Source organism: Mustelus asterias, chromosome 14 (genome assembly GCF_964213995.1).
Source record: "Mustelus asterias chromosome 14, sMusAst1.hap1.1, whole genome shotgun sequence".
Lineage (NCBI taxonomy): Eukaryota > Metazoa > Chordata > Chondrichthyes > Carcharhiniformes > Triakidae > Mustelus > Mustelus asterias.
In genome coordinates this window covers 58,168,383-58,188,427 of record NC_135814.1, presented here as the reverse complement: position 1 = coordinate 58,188,427, position 20,045 = coordinate 58,168,383, and the positions used below count along the sequence as shown (strand labels likewise).

Below are 20,045 nucleotides of genomic sequence, written 5' to 3'. Positions count from 1 at the left end.
GTGGAAATAGAAACAATTGTCAAAAATAACAGCACTGAATAAATTAAAGCAAAGAATTTTACTCCAAAATGTCATGAGAACAAAAACCAGAGATTCACAAATTGTAAACTAACAAGTCCTTTTTGAAAATATGTACTAACATAAATACATAGCCTGGGAAAAAAAACAATGCAGTACTTCATTTGATTATTTGTTCACTATTTTAAAAACTGTGTTGTGCATTTAGGCTAATTTTGCACAGCAAAAGTGTACTTTTTATATTTAGTCAAACCCACTAATATGCAACTTTAATGATGTGAACATTTTTCCTAGGATGAAGTCAGTACTGATTACAATTTCACCCTTCTGAGTCCATACAGTTCAGCTGGTCACTGAGGCAACAGAAAATCCCATGAGTGGGAAAACACAAAGTGTTCGAGGACTTCAGTTTTCTTCCTATTTGCTATGTATCCACAAAGTGCCACATGGGATCCTCTAATACGAGGCTTGATTTTTAAAATTTGCCAATACCAGCCATCCAGCTACTTGCTTTGAAACTAAATATTAGCCATACTACTTCAACAACCAAAAGGGAAAGCGGAAACACTGCTGATGGTTAGGGGACCATTAATTGTGAATAAGTCCAGAATTGGGAGTCAATTTAAAAATAGAGTTGGGGGAACATTATTGCACACATTCCGAACCATAAAATTAAGAAAAGTTGGTAAGTAGCATCAAAATAGTAGACAGTCCCAAAAAGGCTGACAACTCAAAATCTATGTATAAATGAAAAACAGCCCCAAACAAATACTTGCAACTAAGGTCATGACTGCAAGCTGATTGAATATATTAAATCAGGTCATTCTTGGCGGCACGGTAGCGCAGTGGTTAGCACTGCTGCTTCACAGCTCCAGGGTCCTGGGTTCGATTCCCGGCTCGGGTCACTGTCTGTGTGGAGTTTGCACATTCTCCTCGTGTCTGCGTGGGTTTCCTCCGGGTGCTCCGGTTTCCTCCCACAGTCCAAAGATGTGCGGGTTAGGTTGATTGGCCAGGTTAAAAATTGCCCCTTAGAGTCCTGGGATGCGTGGATTAGTGGGTAAATATGTGGGGGTAGGGCCTGGGTGGGATTGTGGTCGGTGCAGACTCGATAGGCCGAATGGCCTCCTTCTGCACTGTAGGGTTTCTATGATTTCTATGAAATTCCTTTTCATTTAATTGAACTTCTGGATTTTTGCTGAATGTTCCAGAATTCAGTTTGGTATCTGAAACCCAGTGGTCTTATGTATGGCATACAAAAATACAGCAATTTTGTTTAGAGCTACTACCTGAGCACATTGTTCGCAAGGGTAAAATACTACCTATTGTTTTCTGATTGGTAGGCTTCTGAAGCTTCTGCTACTCATGGCAGACAATCCAAATAATCACCTTAATATCAAGGATAAACCACAAATGCAAAGTTTCAGGTCATTCTTGGATAATGGCATGAAATAACAACAGCAGTAAAGCACCAATTTTGATCAGCAATGATTTGCAAAGAGCTTAGAGAGCATTGAAGATCAGTATTAAACATTGATCATTGACATATGTCAATAATGGCCACTCGGGAGAGATTCCAGAAAATAACCAGACTCTATAAAATCAGATAGTAATGAGGTATCAGTTTCATGAAAGGGGAAGGAGAAAAAAAAGTTATTCTCCCCATAAAACTTGGGTGGCAACAAGTCAAACATGTGAGGGAATAAAATAATTAAATCACAGTTCTGAATGAATTCTGAACAGTAAAGTATTTTAGTAAGGTTAGAACTGTTAAAAAGGAGGCAGACTTGAGAGGAAAGCATTGTCAAATTTTCAGATGATAATCAAAAAATGGTATAGGCATTTCATTAAGTGCTTTACATTGGTCTTTACTAAAGAGAAGTATATTGGAGAGGAAATGAATCCTGAAGTATTGGGAGTGAGAGGAGTGATGTCATGCTGGTGAAAACAACGTTTTTAGGTAAATTAGTTAGACGAAAGGAAGAATAAGCATCAGGACCGAAAAGGACTCATCGTAGTAACTTGTACCATTATTTTCTTGCGATCTTTGTGCCGCTCTGCCATTACCCTCAACAAAAACAGTTAGGTCATTATCAGAGCTCTGCCCCAGTAAAATCAATGGTGATTACAAACCTGCTGCATTCAAGCCAGTTTTCAACACCAATGCCACTTAAGATTTAAAAATAATGGTCTAAGTGGTCTGGCAGCAACATGATTTATTGCACCAAGATTGGATTTAACCTTCCAGTTGTTTAAAATAGATCACTGTTGCAAAGATTGAACCAGGATCTTTGAGAATCCACTTCCTGCACCTGGAATTTTAATATGAATATTGACACATTCATATGTCCACAGTCCATTCAATTAACCAGATCATTTTCAGAATTTAAATGGCCACTTCACTGTTTTCTCCACAGCTCAACCTCAGTAACTGAAGTCAATCACACAGAAACATATATTTTCTAATTAATGCATTGAATAATTACAATTGTTTTAAACAGTTTAAAGTAATTTGTTGTATATGTGCCTAAAATACATTTCAAGCCCATCTACACAGAGAAAAGTTAGCATGCCATTATGTAAATGTATGCTGTCCACAAAGATTTGCAATCTTTAGTCCCACTCAAAACAAAATCAAGTTCAACTTAAAAATTCAAGGTTAGCTTGCTTAAATTAATCATTATAATGTAGTGGCTTGGGAGTGGTCTGAATTCATAGATCACACACTGTAGTGAAACTGACAGAAATCTCAAAGTTGAAAAGGGATGCATTTAAGAATTCTATTCACTGACACTCTCCAGTGGCTTGAAATGTTGAATGTGACAGCACTCCAGTTCTTAGATCACCAATTAATGACCGATTACCTGCCAAGCTCACTGTGGCATATTCCAATTAGAGAACCAGCAAAATTTGCAACACATTAGCAATGGCGAGATTGGTGCACTAGATGGCAAGGTTTGCAATTCTTGTTTTCACAGGAAAATCTGGAAATCTGGATCTGTACTCCAGGGCTTTACCGATTGTGAATATGTATTAGAGGACTGGAAAGCGATCAATATAACGCCCACCTCTAAAAATGGAGATGCAGCTAATCCAGGTAATGACTACCTAGTTACCCAACACCTATTGCAGAGAAGATTTTAGTCTCTACGAAATTACTTTGTATCTGGATAAAGACAAAATCGAAGCACTCAATACAGTTTCAAAAGGGAACATTGTGCTTGACAAACCTAATCAAATGCTTTCAGGAGATAACAGGCATGGTAGGTAAGGGAAACATGATGTGGAGATGCCGGCATTGGATGGGGTAAGCACAGTAAGAAGTCTCACAACACCAGGTTAAAGTCCAACAGGTTTATTTGGCAGCACTAGCTTTCAGAGTCTCAAGCTCCTTCAGGTGAGTGAGGACTTGTGTTCACAAACAGGGCATATAAAGGCACAAACTCAATTTACAAGATAATGGCTGGAATGCGAGTCTTTACAGGTAATCAAGTCTTAAAGGTACAGGCAGTGTAAGTGGAGAGAGGGTTAAAGAGATGTGTATTGTGCCAGAGACAATACACATCTCTTTAACCTGTGCTTAACTCTCTCTCCACTCACATTGTCTGTGCCTTTAAGACTTGATTACCTGTAAAGACTCGCATTCCAACCATTATCTTGTAAATTGAGTTTGTGTCTTTATATGCCCTGTTTGTGAACACAAGTCCTCACTCACCTGAAGAAGGAGCTTGAGACTCCGAAAGCTAGTGCTGTCAAATAAACCTGTTGGACTTTAACCTGGTGTTGTGAGACTTCTTATTAAGGTTGGGGAAATACAGTGGATGTTGTGCACACGGGCTTCAAAACATGTTTGACAAGGTGCTTGCAGAGACTACCAGAGAAGATCGAGATATTTGGAATTGGGGGAGATAGCAAACCAAATTAAAACCATTTTAAAATTAGAAGAGAGAATAAAAAGCTGTTATTAGAAGTAGTTGATTGTGGGTAGTGGTGTCCCACAAGTTCATTAGGTCACTTCTGTCACTGTATGCATCAATGATCTGGACATAGGCTTAGAAAGACTGCAGCTGAAATTTGCAATGGCACTACAATAGAAGATATACCCAATTCTTTAGAAGATCAAAAGGATAATGATATTATAAAGAAACAAGCTTTAAAAAATGGCAGAAGTGGAATTTAATGTCAGTAACTGTGAGTGATGCATTAAGTTCAATGCTGTCAAACAGTAGAGAAATTTATGGGTGCAGGTTTACTGGCCATCAAAGGCAAAACCTCAGGATGATAACACTATAAACAAAAGCCAATGGGATTTGAGGCTTTGTGAATTTTATTTTAGGTTTTAGCGCAAAACATGTAGAATATAAAAGTCAACAGGAAATGATGAGCCAATGAATTGCTTTTTATGTTGAGTTAGACGTTAAAATCTGCGATCATATTGATAGTAGATGGTACTGCCTGTGGCAGGTCAGAGTACTGAGTCACAGTCAAGTAACCTGCCAACCTCTAGAAAGTGCCAACAGCTTTGGGCAGATTAACCCCAAAAGGAGAATAGTGAAGCCTCTGATGGGCAAAATACATTATTGGGTGGATGAGCTAATCCTTGAATTACCGAACAGCATCCACAACCTCTAAGCCATGATTCAGTTATATTGCAATCTAAGTTAACAAAAGAGTAACCAACAGACAATTCAAAGCAGAGTTTAAGTATTAATAGAGAAGCAAAATACTTGGATTCTGGAAATCTTAAATTAATATAAAAGATTCTGGAAATACAGCATGTCAGGCCCCGCCTGAGCCCAACCAATTGTATTATTTTACCTTGTAGTGCTACCAACTGTAGCATTACATTGCACCAAGCTGAAATAAACTAACTTGACACAAATAGAACCCAGGATCCTCCTGGTCACTATGACTCAATAGTACATAAAGCAATGCACACCCTATACGGAATTGGTGGACGATACCTGTACTAATTCTACTTCTTTAATTTCTCTCTCCAGAAGATGCCATTGCCCAATTATGAAAACAATTAGTTGGGCATTTCAAGGCTTCTGTCAATGATGCTCTTGAAAAAGTTGATCAAGATATGTGATAGCAGATCACCTTGTCTTCACGTTCTCTTTTAAAGTCAGGGGACAGAACAGCAAAATAAATTATTCTCAGATAGCCAGCTGGAATTATAATCTATTGTTGGGGACCTGATGAGCTATGAAACAGCATACCACCATATCACTGTCACCCTTTCTTAGAGCATTTATGAAATTCATATTCAAATTAATTACTTAGTTTATATCCAAAGTCACTGATACAAGTATTCAAGTTAACTTGTATTGTAATTGACATAATCATAGCCTGAAATGTAAATGCGTGCAGTAGTCAAAATAGATTTTTAAAATTATTAAAACATGAACTACTAAATAACACACTGTCCAAAGTAATTTTTCAAGAATTAGCCTAATGTTCTCAGTCACCCTTTTAGGGCCCCTTTAGTATTTCCCTGTTGAAACCACAGAGAAGTTGATTTGCTCTCAGTCCTCTATCCATTGCTGTTCAATAATCAACTGCGAGGAGTATAGTTAGGGTGACCGCATCATCCAATTTTCTCTTCCTTTTTCCATCACCTGGTACTATGGAATTATAGGTGGTGTAGTAAAATACTTCTCTCTTGATAGCTCTCACTGGTAAATATTTAGTAAGATATTCAGTGTTTTATTTTAATCAAACCTAACAGAAACACTCGTCAAGCTTTTGCACAAACATAGACAAATTATGTTTTGTTTCATTTCTTGAAAAGAAAAAGATGAGGAAAAGTGTTTTACTCAAATGCACAGAACCTGCTGTTAAGGCCAGTTCATATACAGTTCACACTAACAGCAGGCTCTGTCGTGCTTCTTTTGAATAGATTCATTCTTCATTGCCTTCACAGGCAGCCTTAGGGTAATAGATGAGGTAAAACATATGAACAAAAGCCTCATCTGCATCCATACGATAAGTGTATCACAAAAGAATTGCAGGTCTCTTTGAACATAGTGATCTCTGAGCTTTTATTCATATGTGTTCAGGCACAAAGAAAACCCCAATAAAGGCCAAGAACATCACATAGACACTGCTAAGATCCAAATGTCAGTCTTAGGAATTTTGAGTCTTTCCATCATTTAATCTCCTTTTTCTTAACTTAGGAAATTATAGATAATGGCCAGAAATAAATTTTGCTGCAAAAAAATAAAAGGTATATATGTATATTTTTTTAAAAATGATAGGTATACATAACATTTATTGTTATTTGCTTGAACAATCATTCACAGTGGAATCATCTATGTAATGCGCTACTTTACATACAAGGTCATATCGTCTGAGATGATCCTAATTTATATATCTCTCAATGAAAATTCCCAAACAATTGCAACCTTTAGTCATTTATTCCTCAAAAAAGCAAGGTTGAGAATGAAGACAGTGGTAACATAAAACTGTATGAAAAAAATAGCTCATGACCAGTATTGTGCTGTTTATAGGCTGCAGGATTAGATATGTTGCCATGGCATCGCACAAAACAACCCCTCCAGGAATTTAATTCAGCTTCAGACTTACCAGATGGGGACATGTACTCCGCATTTGCCCTACAAACCACCTGGACTGGCAGATTGCACATCCGCAGAAACGCCTGAAATAGAGAAACATTTTGTCATGAAACTAAGATCTCAAAAATATAGATTATGCTATTTTATGATCACATGCAATATGGAGAAATAAGAAGAGGAAATATATCTTTGGGCAGCAGCGGTGGAACTTATCCAACTGGAAAATAAACCAAAATAACCAAGATAGGATTTTCCTCTTCCCTGCCATATAGATATATTTACGATTATTGAAAATACCTCTTTCATTAGCTTTGTATTAACCACGCACGCTTGGTATTAATGGCCTAAATCTAAAGATGTAAATAATAAATAATGCATTTTAAAAAATTAAAGGTACTAATTAGTCAAAATAATGGAACTACTGCACAGGCACAAATGACCTCCCGTGCTGTAACCATTCTATGATCTCAAAGAAACCTTTTCAGCTAGTAGGGCAGGGGAAAGTGGCTTGGTGGATTTTGTTTGATATTTTTATAGCACTAAACAAATGGCAGGTTACATTAATATTAGATTATCAAGATCAGATTTCACTCTAAATGCCACTTTGTGTTTACTTAGTCCCGCAATCATGGAAAATATTATTGGCACCTTTTCTATTAAAAAAATAAACAACTGTACACAGGTGCTGGGTTACAAGTGCTACTTCATTTCCTGTTCATTAATTCTTTCAAATGCAATTCCAAACTAGCTCAGGCTAGAAAAGGGAAAATCTGACTGTGAAGTAACAGAAATTTGGAGGCTTGACACATAGCAAATTTATCATTATTTTGCTTGGCACACATGTGGTGAGTGCCTCCCCAAAGAGTTACAAAAGCATAATGTTAGAGACAAACAATTTGTTGGCACTTTGCCTCAGTGTGCAATGTTGCCAACCTTCAACCATGTTTCAATTTTTCCACCAACCATCCTGTGTTCTATATGAAAGCAAACTGTATTCAAGGTAACTACCCTGAGGTAAACTTTACAATTGTGTCACCGGGTTGTTTGCTGCTGCTGCTACAAGGAGCACTGTTTGAGCTGCACCGTATTTGTGCTGCCAGCCAGCCAGCTGACTGCATTGGCCCAGAGTGGCACACTGAGAATGGGGTCTTGTGCTAAACTGCTGACATGGAATTCTCAGGATATTTATATTTTAAATAAGATAAATGCATTGTCAATTTGCTGTCCCTAAAGGGTAGGAAGTAGATTTTTTTTGCTTCTATACTGCAGTGCTAGAAACTCTTCATATTTCTTCTTTTAGAGCCATTGTTCGCATATCAGCAAGTAAAATCACAGAAGTAGGCTGTGCAACTTACTGTGATAAGTGGGACATTTGTTTGATTTCTCATGTTCTCTTTAAATAAGCTGACAGACATAATCATTAACAACCAAGTACTGAAATATGCAATGGCATCAGCATTGAGGGTGTGATAGTCAATGCTCAGATCCCCAGAGCTGAACAATATACAGTTATCAAAGCAGGTGCCTTATGGGGAACTGATGGATAGCAAAGGAAAGGAGGGCAGACAGCAAAGGTGTTACAAAGGTACACTGAAGGTGCATGTAATGCAATACAACATGGCTGTTGACACTTGGGAAAATCCTGATCACTGGCAAATGGCAATGGCATGTTTAAGTGAGAGGAGTGAAGGGCTTTCAACTTCAACACCATGCTAGCATGAAGACAAAATGTTGTCTTCATGGGAAGGGAAGGATTAGTAAAGTCAGAGGGATCAACAGGAGAATTGTCCAGGAATGTGGTTATGTGACTTTTGTGGTAGACATTGTCTACAGGATGTAGAGTGGCACAATCATCAACAAACCCCTTTATAATGAATGTCTGCTCTGTTCTTTAATGGCACCTCCATCTAGAGTATGTGGGGCATACTATTCCTATTGCTTTTATTACACTGTTGCACATGTTTCACTTTTTAAAAATTACAAGATAATTTGACAAAAGCATACACCGAGCTTTCTACTGAACTAATCTGTTTCACAATCTATCTGTAGACAGAGCTAATCACTGACTCGCTGGGGGTCAGCTGGGCAGAAGCCATTATATCTTTTACTTTTGATTGACAGCTCTATGCGCAGGCAGATAAATTATTCTGCATCCTTTGGCCAGCTCACCGTACCATAGTACTTCCCGTTCTATCAACGTGGAAGTGAACACAGGAAGACTCTGTGGGGTAAACCCAACCTCATAAGTTTGAAACTTGACCAGTGCCCGCAACTCAATGTGATTAGGAGAGTTAGTGAAGCAAAATGCCCTTTGTTTTTCTGTGACTGGGAGCTAATGTTGCTGGTTCAAAAATGATCTGCTCCAATTTTTTGCTAATTTTTTTGCATCTAATAAACATAATTCATAGAGTATAGCATAAGTCACATGGTCTACCAGAGCGATTATTTTTCTGTTATCTGGAGACTTAGAGGATATTACAGGTCTTGCGTTATTTAGTGACTAAATTATAGTCGCAAGGCTGAGGATAGATAGGAGGTTAAAGAGAAACCAGAGGTGGGAGCGGGAGCGGGGGGTCACAACAGGTTAGCTTTGGAGGGCCCCAAGGAAAGCACTCCTACTCCTACTTACCTACAAGCAATGCTGGAAAAGTAAGTACCTAATGCAATTTCTGTTGACATTCAGCTGCCAGTTTCCCAAACCGCCATTCCACAACTGCCACCCTATCCCCCGCCCCCAGTCCCCCTACCTACCCTCAAATATCATGCTTAAGATATATTACTAATAGGGAGTATAAAATATTATAAGCAAATGAAAATGGTTTGCTGTTGTGCTCTGAACTTGTATCTGTAAATATTTCCATCAACTCAATGAACCATAAAGTGAATAATTTAACAGTGTGTCAATTCAAATATATAGTCCCTTCCAAAAGATTAAGTGATTAAAATTGCATAGAAATTTATCTAACTGGGATACATGTAAGCTTCTATTTAACATGTTAGTTTTTTATTCCTAGATATGCACTTCTTCTTTAAAAAAGTGATATGGGAATTTTTTTTAAAGAAGTAAAATTGTATTTTTTTCAGTTAGCACAGGTTAAAGCTTTGTAATATTTCATAATAATCCAATACAGAATCCACAATTATACCTCATATGCTATCATCTGACTATAGAATTAAAAGCCTTGCCACACACTGAATGCATTTGTCATTCTACTGGTGGCACAAAATGATCATCACTCTATTCACACTGGCCAACCATGTTGATTAGCTCAAAAAAAAAATCAGGTACAAAAATACCAAATCAAAAACACACAATGCACAGGAAACAAGTAAAACACTATTTTTTCTATTAAAGCTACCAAAAATAAACTGACCATAAAATCCATCAATTAGGATCAGAAATAATTTTCTTTGAGTGATGCAAGCCGCCATCTTCTCTACAAATTTGAATTTTTCTCAGGTTAGTCATGTTTATTAGAAATGCTTCCCTCTGGAGCCTGGAGCATTGTGCACCTAGGCCATGCCTATGTGAAAAGCTAAGTAGTAAACTCCTGCAATTTACTGGCTCTATATGTCACTCTATGGTTAACAGTTTCAGCTCCAGGCTGAAACTCCCTACAGTCTAATACTGTACAAGCACAACAGGGAAGTGTGCTAAGTTCCAATGTCATTAGCTGTAAAGAAATCCAGTTTTCAACAGGACAAGCAAAATAAGTTCTGATATGATCAAAAACATTCTTAACACAGCTGACAGATTATTTAACTACTTATGGAAAATTGAACTGTGTAAAATCCGTTACATCTACCTGCACAAAATAGTCTGTATTCACAACACTTCATCTTAGGTGAAGTGCTTGAGACATTTCTCAGGAACATGATAAATAACTGCATCAATTTTTATTTCTTAACAGACAGCATCTAACCTACTAACCTGGGTTGTGCTTTATTGGGGCGGGGGCGGGGGGGGGGGGGGGGGGGCATTGGAGCATTCCAACCAGCAAGTGTAAAGGAGGTGTTGCACAACTAGCTCTGCAACTGGACTGAATAAATATTTTTCATTACTTTCTGTTGAGTTAATGGAGTCTGTTCTGGAGTCAGAAAGAAAGTCATCGCAAACTCCTTCTCTCAAGATCTAACAGTTTTAATTTTAGAATACTAGATCTCACTCTCTAATACTTTACTGCCCTTCTTCCTTCCCTATGCAACAGTCATTCCTGCTGACACCTCCTTTATTCAAAAGTGTTTTACTAAACATCCTGGCATTCCATAAACAAAAATCTTACCTACTTTACACAGCATCCATTAAGCAAAACAATGTATGCGAGGCAAAGAGGATATGAGAAAGTATTTTGATTGGCAAACCAACTCAAACACATTTAAAACTCAACTGTTTTAGCACATCCCTCCACTTCAATATTAGCCCCCCCCTTAAAAATTATAACATCAATGTACAAAGTTGAACGGTTCCGAGGAAAAGTGCAAAACTTAGCAATAAATCTATAGCATTTTCACCAATTGTGGCCAATCCTCTAGAAACCCAGACTTACTTTATGATCCATTCTCTGAGCTACGAAGCTTGTTCTTGACATGCTCTCCTACACTAAATGCTGCTTTAACTTGCCCCCCCTACCTTTCAGGTCTCTCTCCACCTTCTGTTTTTTCTACTTTGCAAACTTTGGTGCCAGCTACAATTTATGGACAAATGTATTCAACCTGAACTGTGAAAAAAGTACAAATTTCTGCACTGCACAATCTTATGCAATTCAGAAATAATTTAAATAATGAGAAATCTGCAATCAGTTTAATGAAGGAGGATCTACGCACTTAAAAACAGAGCTAATTGTATGCAAAATCAGAGCAACTAGTGGTGACGGATGCTACCTCGTCCGGGGTAATAAAAACAATGACAACTGGTATTTTTAAATACGATTGACACCTTATTGTTCCTGATTCACAGGCCACAAATTGCGAGTACGTTAAACTTAAATGCACAAATGACCATCCTGGGTCAGAGGCTTCATCAACCTAAAAAAGATTTGGGGCCAATAGATTCAAGGAAAGGACTTGATACATTCATTCACTTTCAGCACAGAGGTAAGTCACTCACATCATGCCACAGTGTTGGCAAGCGAGGAGTTTGAGTACCCTGAGCACCTCATCAAAAAGAGATTCATACCTCCCATGGAAAGATTTGGTGGTATTATTCGGTGCCATTTACCTAGGCCAAATAAGTTCTCAGCGGTGCCACATCTCCATGGTACTTTTATGAGAAATCCAATTCTGTTTTTGAAACATTGATATTGTATCTCTTGCAACCAAAGCAAAAAGAATGGCTGCTAAACATGGACTGGAGGATCAAGTTATTGGATATTAGAATTAGGTGACAACCTATGTTGGAAATGTGCAGTGCACATCCTATATGCCTGCAAGTTAAACTTAATTAAAAGATACTTCTGCATGTTGAATTTGAAAGTGCTTTGATTTGGTATAGCAAATGCTTCCCTGTAGAAGTATAAGTGATGCCAACTTTTCCCTTATAACTCCTTCAGTTTAAACAATTGTTTCTACATTGAATAGGTGCGGTAGAACTCCACATTATGATTTTCAAAGGCTCAGTTGGAAGATTTTAAATGAACGAAGATTTCAGGCATTATTATTTTGGTTTTAGAAAAATAATGTATTGTATTAATATATAAAATTTATATATTTTAAAAGTAAATTTGATTAATTTCAGGCTAAACAACACAGGCTGACAGCATGGAATTTTATTCCTTTCAGAAAGCACAGGAGTGCCTGTTCGGCAGCCAGTATAACCTCTGACATGAAATATCTCAGTGAAAGATAATCGTTAATCTTGCGACACACTACACCCATTCATGGCATAAAGGTGTAAGTTTGAGACAATAAAGGACATCGATTTCTCTATGGAAACTGCATTCTGCTGTGAACACAAATAAAGAAAATTGGGAGAAAGCCTGAATTGTCACATTGAGATGTGCTTCTTGTCTTTTGAGGGATGTCAAGCAAAACTTATAATTTTTGTATCCATTCTGCCAAAAAGCAATGTTTACAATGTTGAACTCTCAGATGAGCTATTTTCAACAGTACATTTTTAATTTAAGAATACTGTTTACATATATTTTTCTTTATTTTATATTACAATCTACATCACCAAAACATTGTAAAATCATAACTTTTATATCTATCCAAGTTTTTTTGTTCCTTTGTCTTTAAATCTTAATCATGTTTATTCTTCATCCTTTCTGCATCTTAATTTTTAAATCTCGCTTGCATAACTGCACAACCACAACCAGCCTTGACAGTACAATCTCAGTCTCACATTTAGTTAGCTTTGTGAAACAATGACAGAATAAAGGCAAGGACAATTTCGAAAAACCGTGTGCTTAGACTCAACGAACAATGTCACGGCCAGTCCATTGCACAGCCTGTGGCGAAGCTGTAAAAGACAGATCATAACTCAGTTTCTGCGTTAATCTGCACTTGCACTAAATGTTGAAATTGTGGTTAGTTTCAGAGGGGTAACAACAGCAAAAGAACCACAGGTGACAAGAGGAAAAACTTTTTAAGCAGAGTGGTTAGCATCCGGAGTGCACTGCCTGAGAGTTTGATGGAGGCAGATTCAATTGTGGCCTTTGCAAGGGAACTGGATAATTAATAAAAGAGAAAAAAATTGCAGGGCTCCAGTAAAAAGGCAGGGGAGTGGGACTAGCCAAATTGCTCTTAGAGAACTAGCAGGGATAAAATGGGCCAAATGGCCTCTTTCTATTCTGCCTTTGACAATTTGCTGTCAAAACTCCAGCAAATTCTAGGCCAATATATTTGATTCATTCAGAAACTCCACATAGGAACAGAAGTCAGAAGCTCAAAGGAATAATGATAAGCAGGAAATTTTGATTTAATTATTTTACAGAGTTAGCAAAGATGTGAAGTGGACTGCCCTGGGAGATGGTGGATAGAGGCTGATTGTGTATGTGAATTCAAGGTGAAGCTGAGTGTCTGCTCAGCAAGAAAAGTGGTCAACTGAAATGACAAATTGACCTCTGTACAATATTTTTCAGGCTTTGAGATCAACCTGATGGGCCGTGTAGATCTTCTCTGATGTTGTTAAACTTGCAATCGTTGGACTGACTGAAGAATTAGGAATTCAGCATTAGAAATTTACATTACAACGGGTCCAAAGTATCCTTGTCAAAATCATTATGCACTGGGGCCCTGTTAAAACGTACTCCAAAACTCAAGACCATGTTATAGGTTGGACCATGTTATGACAAGTTCATTCAAAGGCAATATTTAAAGATTTTTTCTTTAAGGAAAATTAAGTAATATAGGCCTGTAGACATGCTTTAACTCCACAGATGCTGTCAGACCGACTGAGACTTTCCAGCACTTTCTGTTTTTCTTCAACTACACCCTGCACTCGCTTCCTATGTTCCAATGTCGGGGGAGGCGATGGCCTTGTGGTATTATCACTGGATTAGTAATCCAGAAACTCAGCTAATGTTCTGGGGACCCAGGTTCAAATCCCGCCAGGGCAGATGGTGGAATCTGAATTCAATTAAAAAATCTGGAATTAAGAATCTACTGATGACTATGAAACCATTGTCAATTGTCGGACAAATCCATCTGGTTCACTAATGTCCTTTAGGGAAGGAAATCTGCCGCCCTTACCTGGTCTGGCCTACATGTGACTCCACAGCCACAGCAATATGGTTGACTCTCAACTGCCTCGGGCAACTGGGGATGGGCAATAAATGCTGGGCAGCCAGCGATGCCCATGTCCCATGAACAAATAAAAAAATAATGGTGAAAAATAGTTTTATTGCAAAACATTTGAATAATTAAATAAACACCGAAATAGCTGGAAGTACTCAAAAGGTCATAAAAGGAGCAGAAATAAGCAATTTGGTCAATCAAGCCTTCTCCACCATTCAATCAGAATGTTTTTGAATGGCTGATTTAATTGTGGCCTTAACTCCACTTTCCAGCTTGAACCCCCCATAACCCTTCACTTCCTGGCCAAAAATCTGTCCAACTCAAGCCATGAATATATTCAATGACTCAGCCTCACTGCTTCCTGGGGAAGTGAATTCCAAACATTAGCAATTCTCTGAGAGAAGAAATTCCTCATCTCCTTCTTAAATGGGAGATGCCTTATTTTTAAACGATGCCCCCTAGTTCTAGATTCCTCCATGAGAAGAAACATCCTCAGGATCTACCCGAACAACCCACCTCAGAATCTTAAATGTTTTTCTACTGTTCTATGTAGGCCTAGAAGGTAGGGATATGTTCGGCACAACTTGTGGGGCCGAAGGGCCTGTTTTGTGCTGTAGTTTTTCTATGTTTCAATAAGATCACCTGTCATTCCTCCAAACTCTATATGAGTATAGGTCAAAGTTGCTCAACCTTTCCTCATAACACAACCCCTTCATCCCAGGAATCAGTCAACTGAACCATTTCTGAACTGCTTCCAGTGCAAGTAAATCCTTTAAATAAGGAGGCCAAAACTGTACACAACACTCCATGTAGTGGCCTCACCAATGTCATCAACTATTCTTCAAATTCTCTTTGTTTATATTTAAACCCTCTTGCAATGAAGGCCAATGTTTCATTTACCTTGCTAATTATTTGTAACACCTGCATGCTAACTTTTTGTGATTCACAGACAAGGATATCTAGGTCCCTCTGTATTGCAACATTCTGCAGTGTCTCTTTAAATAATACTCTACTTTTCTATTACTCCTGAAAAGTGGAGAACCTCAATTTTCCCCCATTTTCTCTTGTCAGTTTTTTCCAACTCAACCTATTTAGATCCCTTTGTAGACTCTTTCTATCCTCCTTGCTTTCCTACATATCTTTGCATCATCAGCAAATTTGGCTACTATACATCTGGTTTCTTCATCCAAGTCATTAATATAGTTCATAAATAGTTGAGGCCCCAGCACTGATTCCTGTGGCACTCCACTTGTTATAGTTTGCCAACGGGAAAATAATCCATTTATCTTTTTCTTGTTGGTTAGCCAATCCACTATTCATGCTAACATGTCATCCCTAACACCATTATCTTTTGCAGTAAGCTTTTATGTGGCACCTTATCAAATGCTTTTGGAAATCCAAATATACCACAGCTACTAATTCCCCTTTATCCACCCTGCTTGTTACATTCTCAAAGATTGCTAATAAATTTGTCAACCATGATTTCCCTTTCACAAAACCATGTTGACTCTTCCTGATTGTATTATGATTTTTTTAAAGACTCGCTACTACCTTTATAGTAAAGGATTCTAGCATTTACAGATGTTAGGCTAACTGGCCTATAGTTTCCTGCTTTCTCTCTTCCCTCCTTTCTTGAATAGAAATGTTACATTTTTGGTTTTCCAATCTGCTTTTCCAGAATATAAGGAATTTTGGAAGATTACAAACAATGCATTCACTGTGTCTGCAGTCACTTCCTTTAAGGTCCGAGAAAGCAGGCAATCAGGTCCAGCCTTTAATCGCATTAATTTTCCTAGTCTTTTTTCTTTAGTAATAATGATGATTTTCAGCTTCCCTCTCCCTTTTGCCCCCTGCTTTTCTACTGTTCTTTGGATGCTTTCTGTGACTTCCACTGTGACAATAGATATAAAATATTTGCTCAGAGCTTCAGCTATCTCCTGGTTTCCCATTAGTTTCCTAGTTTCACCCTCTAAGCAATCAATGTTTAGTTTAGCTACTCTTTTCCATTTTATATACTATAAGGAGTTTTTGCTGCCTATTTTTAATTTTGTTGCTACTTTCTCTCACTGTCCAATTTCTCCATCTATTAGTTTTTAGTCATCCTTTGCCAATTTCTAAAATTTTTCCAATCTTCTGACCTACCACTGCTAATCTTTACAGCATTATACATCTTTATTTTCAATTTGATGCCATTCTTAACTTCCTTAGTTATCCACTGATGGTGCATCCTTCTTGTAAAGTCTTTCCCGCTTAATGAATTATATTTTTGTCGAGTTATGAAATACCTCTTTAAATGTATGCCAATGCTTTTCTACTCCCATACCTTTTAGCCTATTTTCCAGTCCACTTTAGCTATCTCTGACTTCATAAACTTAAGTAACTGCAAATAACAGGGCAAGACACTAGTTTCAGACCCAAATTTCTCATCCTCAAACTGAATCTGAAATTCAGTTATATTCAGATCACTCTTACTGAGTGGATCCTTTTTGCTTTTTTATTATTTTATGGAATGTGGCTTTGCTGGCAATGCCAGCATTTGTTTCTCATCCCAAATTGTCTTTTGAGGGCAGTTCAGAGTCAACCATATTGCTGTGCATCTGGAATCACATGTAGGCCAGACCTGGTAAGGGCAGATGAGTTTTTATAACAATAGGTTATGGTCACTATTCGTGATCACTATTACAGAGACTAGAGGCAAGATTCTCTGTCGTCCCTTCAGCCTGTTTCTCGGCAACGAGAGGTGACATGCCGTTTGCTGGCGGCGGGATCCTCTGTCAGTAGGAATTCCCACTGAAGCCACCCAACGCTGCCAGGAAACCCGCAGAAGGGGGTGCGCCGCCAGTGTTACAGTGTTACCAGAGAATCTTGCTGGCGTGAGTGGCTGGAGAATTCTGGCCTAGATTCTATTCCTGATTTTTATTTTGATTAATTGAATTTTAATTCTACAAGCTGCTGTAGTGGGATTTGAACCCCTGTGCCAAGAATATTAGCCAGGGCTTTTGGATTACTAGTCCAGTGACATTACCGCTATGCCATGGGAAACTATATGACTATGAGGTTATTTATTAATCCTACCTCATTACACATTACCAGGACTAAAATAGCCTGTTCCCTGGTTGGTTGCAGAATGTATTGTTCTAAGATACTGTCCTAAATACATCTATGAACTCATACTCCAGGCTAACATTTTCAATTTGATTCGTCCAATCTTTATGAAGATTAAAAATTCCCACGATTATTGCAGTACTTTTCTTACAAGCCTCCATTATTCCTTGATTTATACTCTGCTCTATAGTGTAGCTACTGTCAGAGGGTCTATAAATCACTCCAACCAGTGACTTCTTTCCTTTGCCATTTTTTATCTCCACCCAAACTGATTCTACATTTTGATCCTCTGAACAATGATCATTTTTCACCGGCTTTGACAAAGGGTCATCTGGACTCAAAACATCAGCTCTTTTCTCTTCTTACAGACGCTACCAGACCTGCTGAGTTTTTCCAGCATTTTCTCTTTTGGGATCATTTCTCGATACTGTATCGATCTCATCCTTGGTTAACAGAGCCACCCCACCTCCTTGTCATTCCAGAATCTTCAGGTCCTAGCCGTGGTCACTTTATACCCACGTTTCTAATGGTTATATCATACTCTTCTATTTCTATTTGTGCGATCAATGCATCCATCTGACCATGAATGCTGTGAACATTCAGATTAGGAGCTTTTAATTCTCACTTTTTACCATTTTTCCCTAGTCTGACCTTATTTGCTGATGCACTCATATTTGTATGGTCACTCTTCCTATCATTTTTTGGTTATCATTGTCCACTTCTCTACCTTGTACTATGACCTTGTTCTTTCTCTTTAACTTTCCCAATCTCCCCTCATGTGAACTCATGCCCATTATTTGTTTTGGAGTCCTCTCTAGAGCCCTAGTTATACAATTCGCCAGTACACTAGTCCTAGTACGGTTCAGGTAAAGATTGTCCCATTGATACAGCTCCCTCTTTCCCAGTGTCCCAAAAATCAAAACTAATTTCTCTCACACCAGTCTGAGAGTCATACATTCAACTCTTTGATCTTATTTACCCAAAGCATTTTGCTTGTGGCTTGGGTAGTAATCCACAGATTATTACCTTTGTGGTTCTTTTTAATTTAGTTTCTAGCTGTCTCAGCAGAACCTTAGTCCTGTGACCTTTCATCCTAAATATTGGCCAGAATTTTACCGGCCTGCCCACCACGGGAACCGGAGCGGGTGAGGGGCAGACCATGCAAAGGTCTGTTGACCTCGGGCGGGATTTTACAGTTTCAGGATGAACGAGGCCATAAAATCCCGCCCATTTACTCTGTTTTTCACCACAGATACTGCTGACCTGCTGAGTATTTCTGTTTCTGATTTAGATTCTGAGTTATCTGTTTCTGATTCAGATTTTCAGCATCTGCACTACTTTGCTTTAATACTGGTAATTAACTAGCTTATTTAAAGAAATCAAAATATATGGTACATAGATGCATTCCACTTGATTACAATTAAAAGCAGAAAACTGTAAGGATGGTGGACTTAAATCAATATTTTAGTTTGCTAATATTTTACTCTGTGGCAAGATCAGATAATAATCTGAACATTGATCCAAGTGAAATTTGCGATTTTTAATGCATATACATTATACAAGAAAATATTTCACTAAGTTTACATTCCTTCTGACTAAATGTTCTTTTCAAAACAAACTTTTACTCATCGACCCTTGTTTATAAAAGTGTCAAAATTATTTTCACGTAAACTTCTGTTTTGTAAATTAGATTACAGAGGGCTGAATATATGCACACGACTTTATATTCTATATATTTGGGCAACTTAAATTGACAGTAAATGATGTTACCAAAAGGAAATGTTAAATGTTGATACAGTTCAATGCTTTCTGCAGTGAATACAATATGAAACATGCTGTAAATATATTTCAGCAGTGCAAAACTAGACTGATACTTCAGCATGTAGCAACATTCCGTTTTGGAACATGAAGGATCAAATTTTGCCTTTGCACTGTTGATCGAACTATTTAAATTAAAATTTTAGGGTCCAAGATAGATCCGTTTTACACTGAGTTCCACGTTATGGCAGGATCCAAGTCTAAAACTTCTATATTATAAACGGAGATACCAAGTAGTGGTTATCTGAAGGAAACAGCTAAATGGCATATCTGAAAATCAATTTTAATACTTGCTACATTGTATTGCCCTTCACCTAAATCATTACCTGAACCAAAGTAAACCTGACTTCGACTGTTTGATGTTGGCATCAACTGGGGCATAGGCAAACCTTTCATTCTTCAGGAAAGATTTGCCTCATATAAACTTCAAAATATTTAAATTTGAAATTAATTGCCTCCTCCTACTTTTTCACTTTTGTCTCTGATCTTTACTCAGTGGCAACAATCCTTCTCCCAGTTGAGACAATACCTTTCACAAGCTGGACATTAGATGTGTGTGAAAGCAACCAAATAATATTACTTTATTTTTTCACAGAATGTAACATTTGCTGGATTGCTGGCTATGATAGCACCATGCTCCAATGAAGGTGGTGGTGAGCTGCCTTCTTGGATCACTGCGGTCCGTGCAGCATAGGTACACGGCACGGTAGCACAGTGGTTAGCACTGCTGCTTCACAGCTCCAGGGACCTGGGTTCGATTCCCGGCTTGGATCACTGTCTGTGTGGAGTTTGCAC

At 38.0% G+C, this 20,045-nt stretch overlaps 1 protein-coding gene across 1 annotated transcript in view; it reads right to left on the bottom strand.

Moving 5' to 3' along the window:
* mtx2 (metaxin 2) overlaps positions 1–20,045 on the bottom strand; it is a 247,847-nt gene that overhangs the window by 16,198 nt on the left and 211,604 nt on the right. Inside the window, exon 4 of the mRNA XM_078228468.1 lies at positions 6,604–6,676. Within this exon, the coding sequence (XP_078084594.1) occupies positions 6,604–6,676 (73 nt within the window). The remainder of the gene's footprint in view (positions 1–6,603; positions 6,677–20,045) is intronic.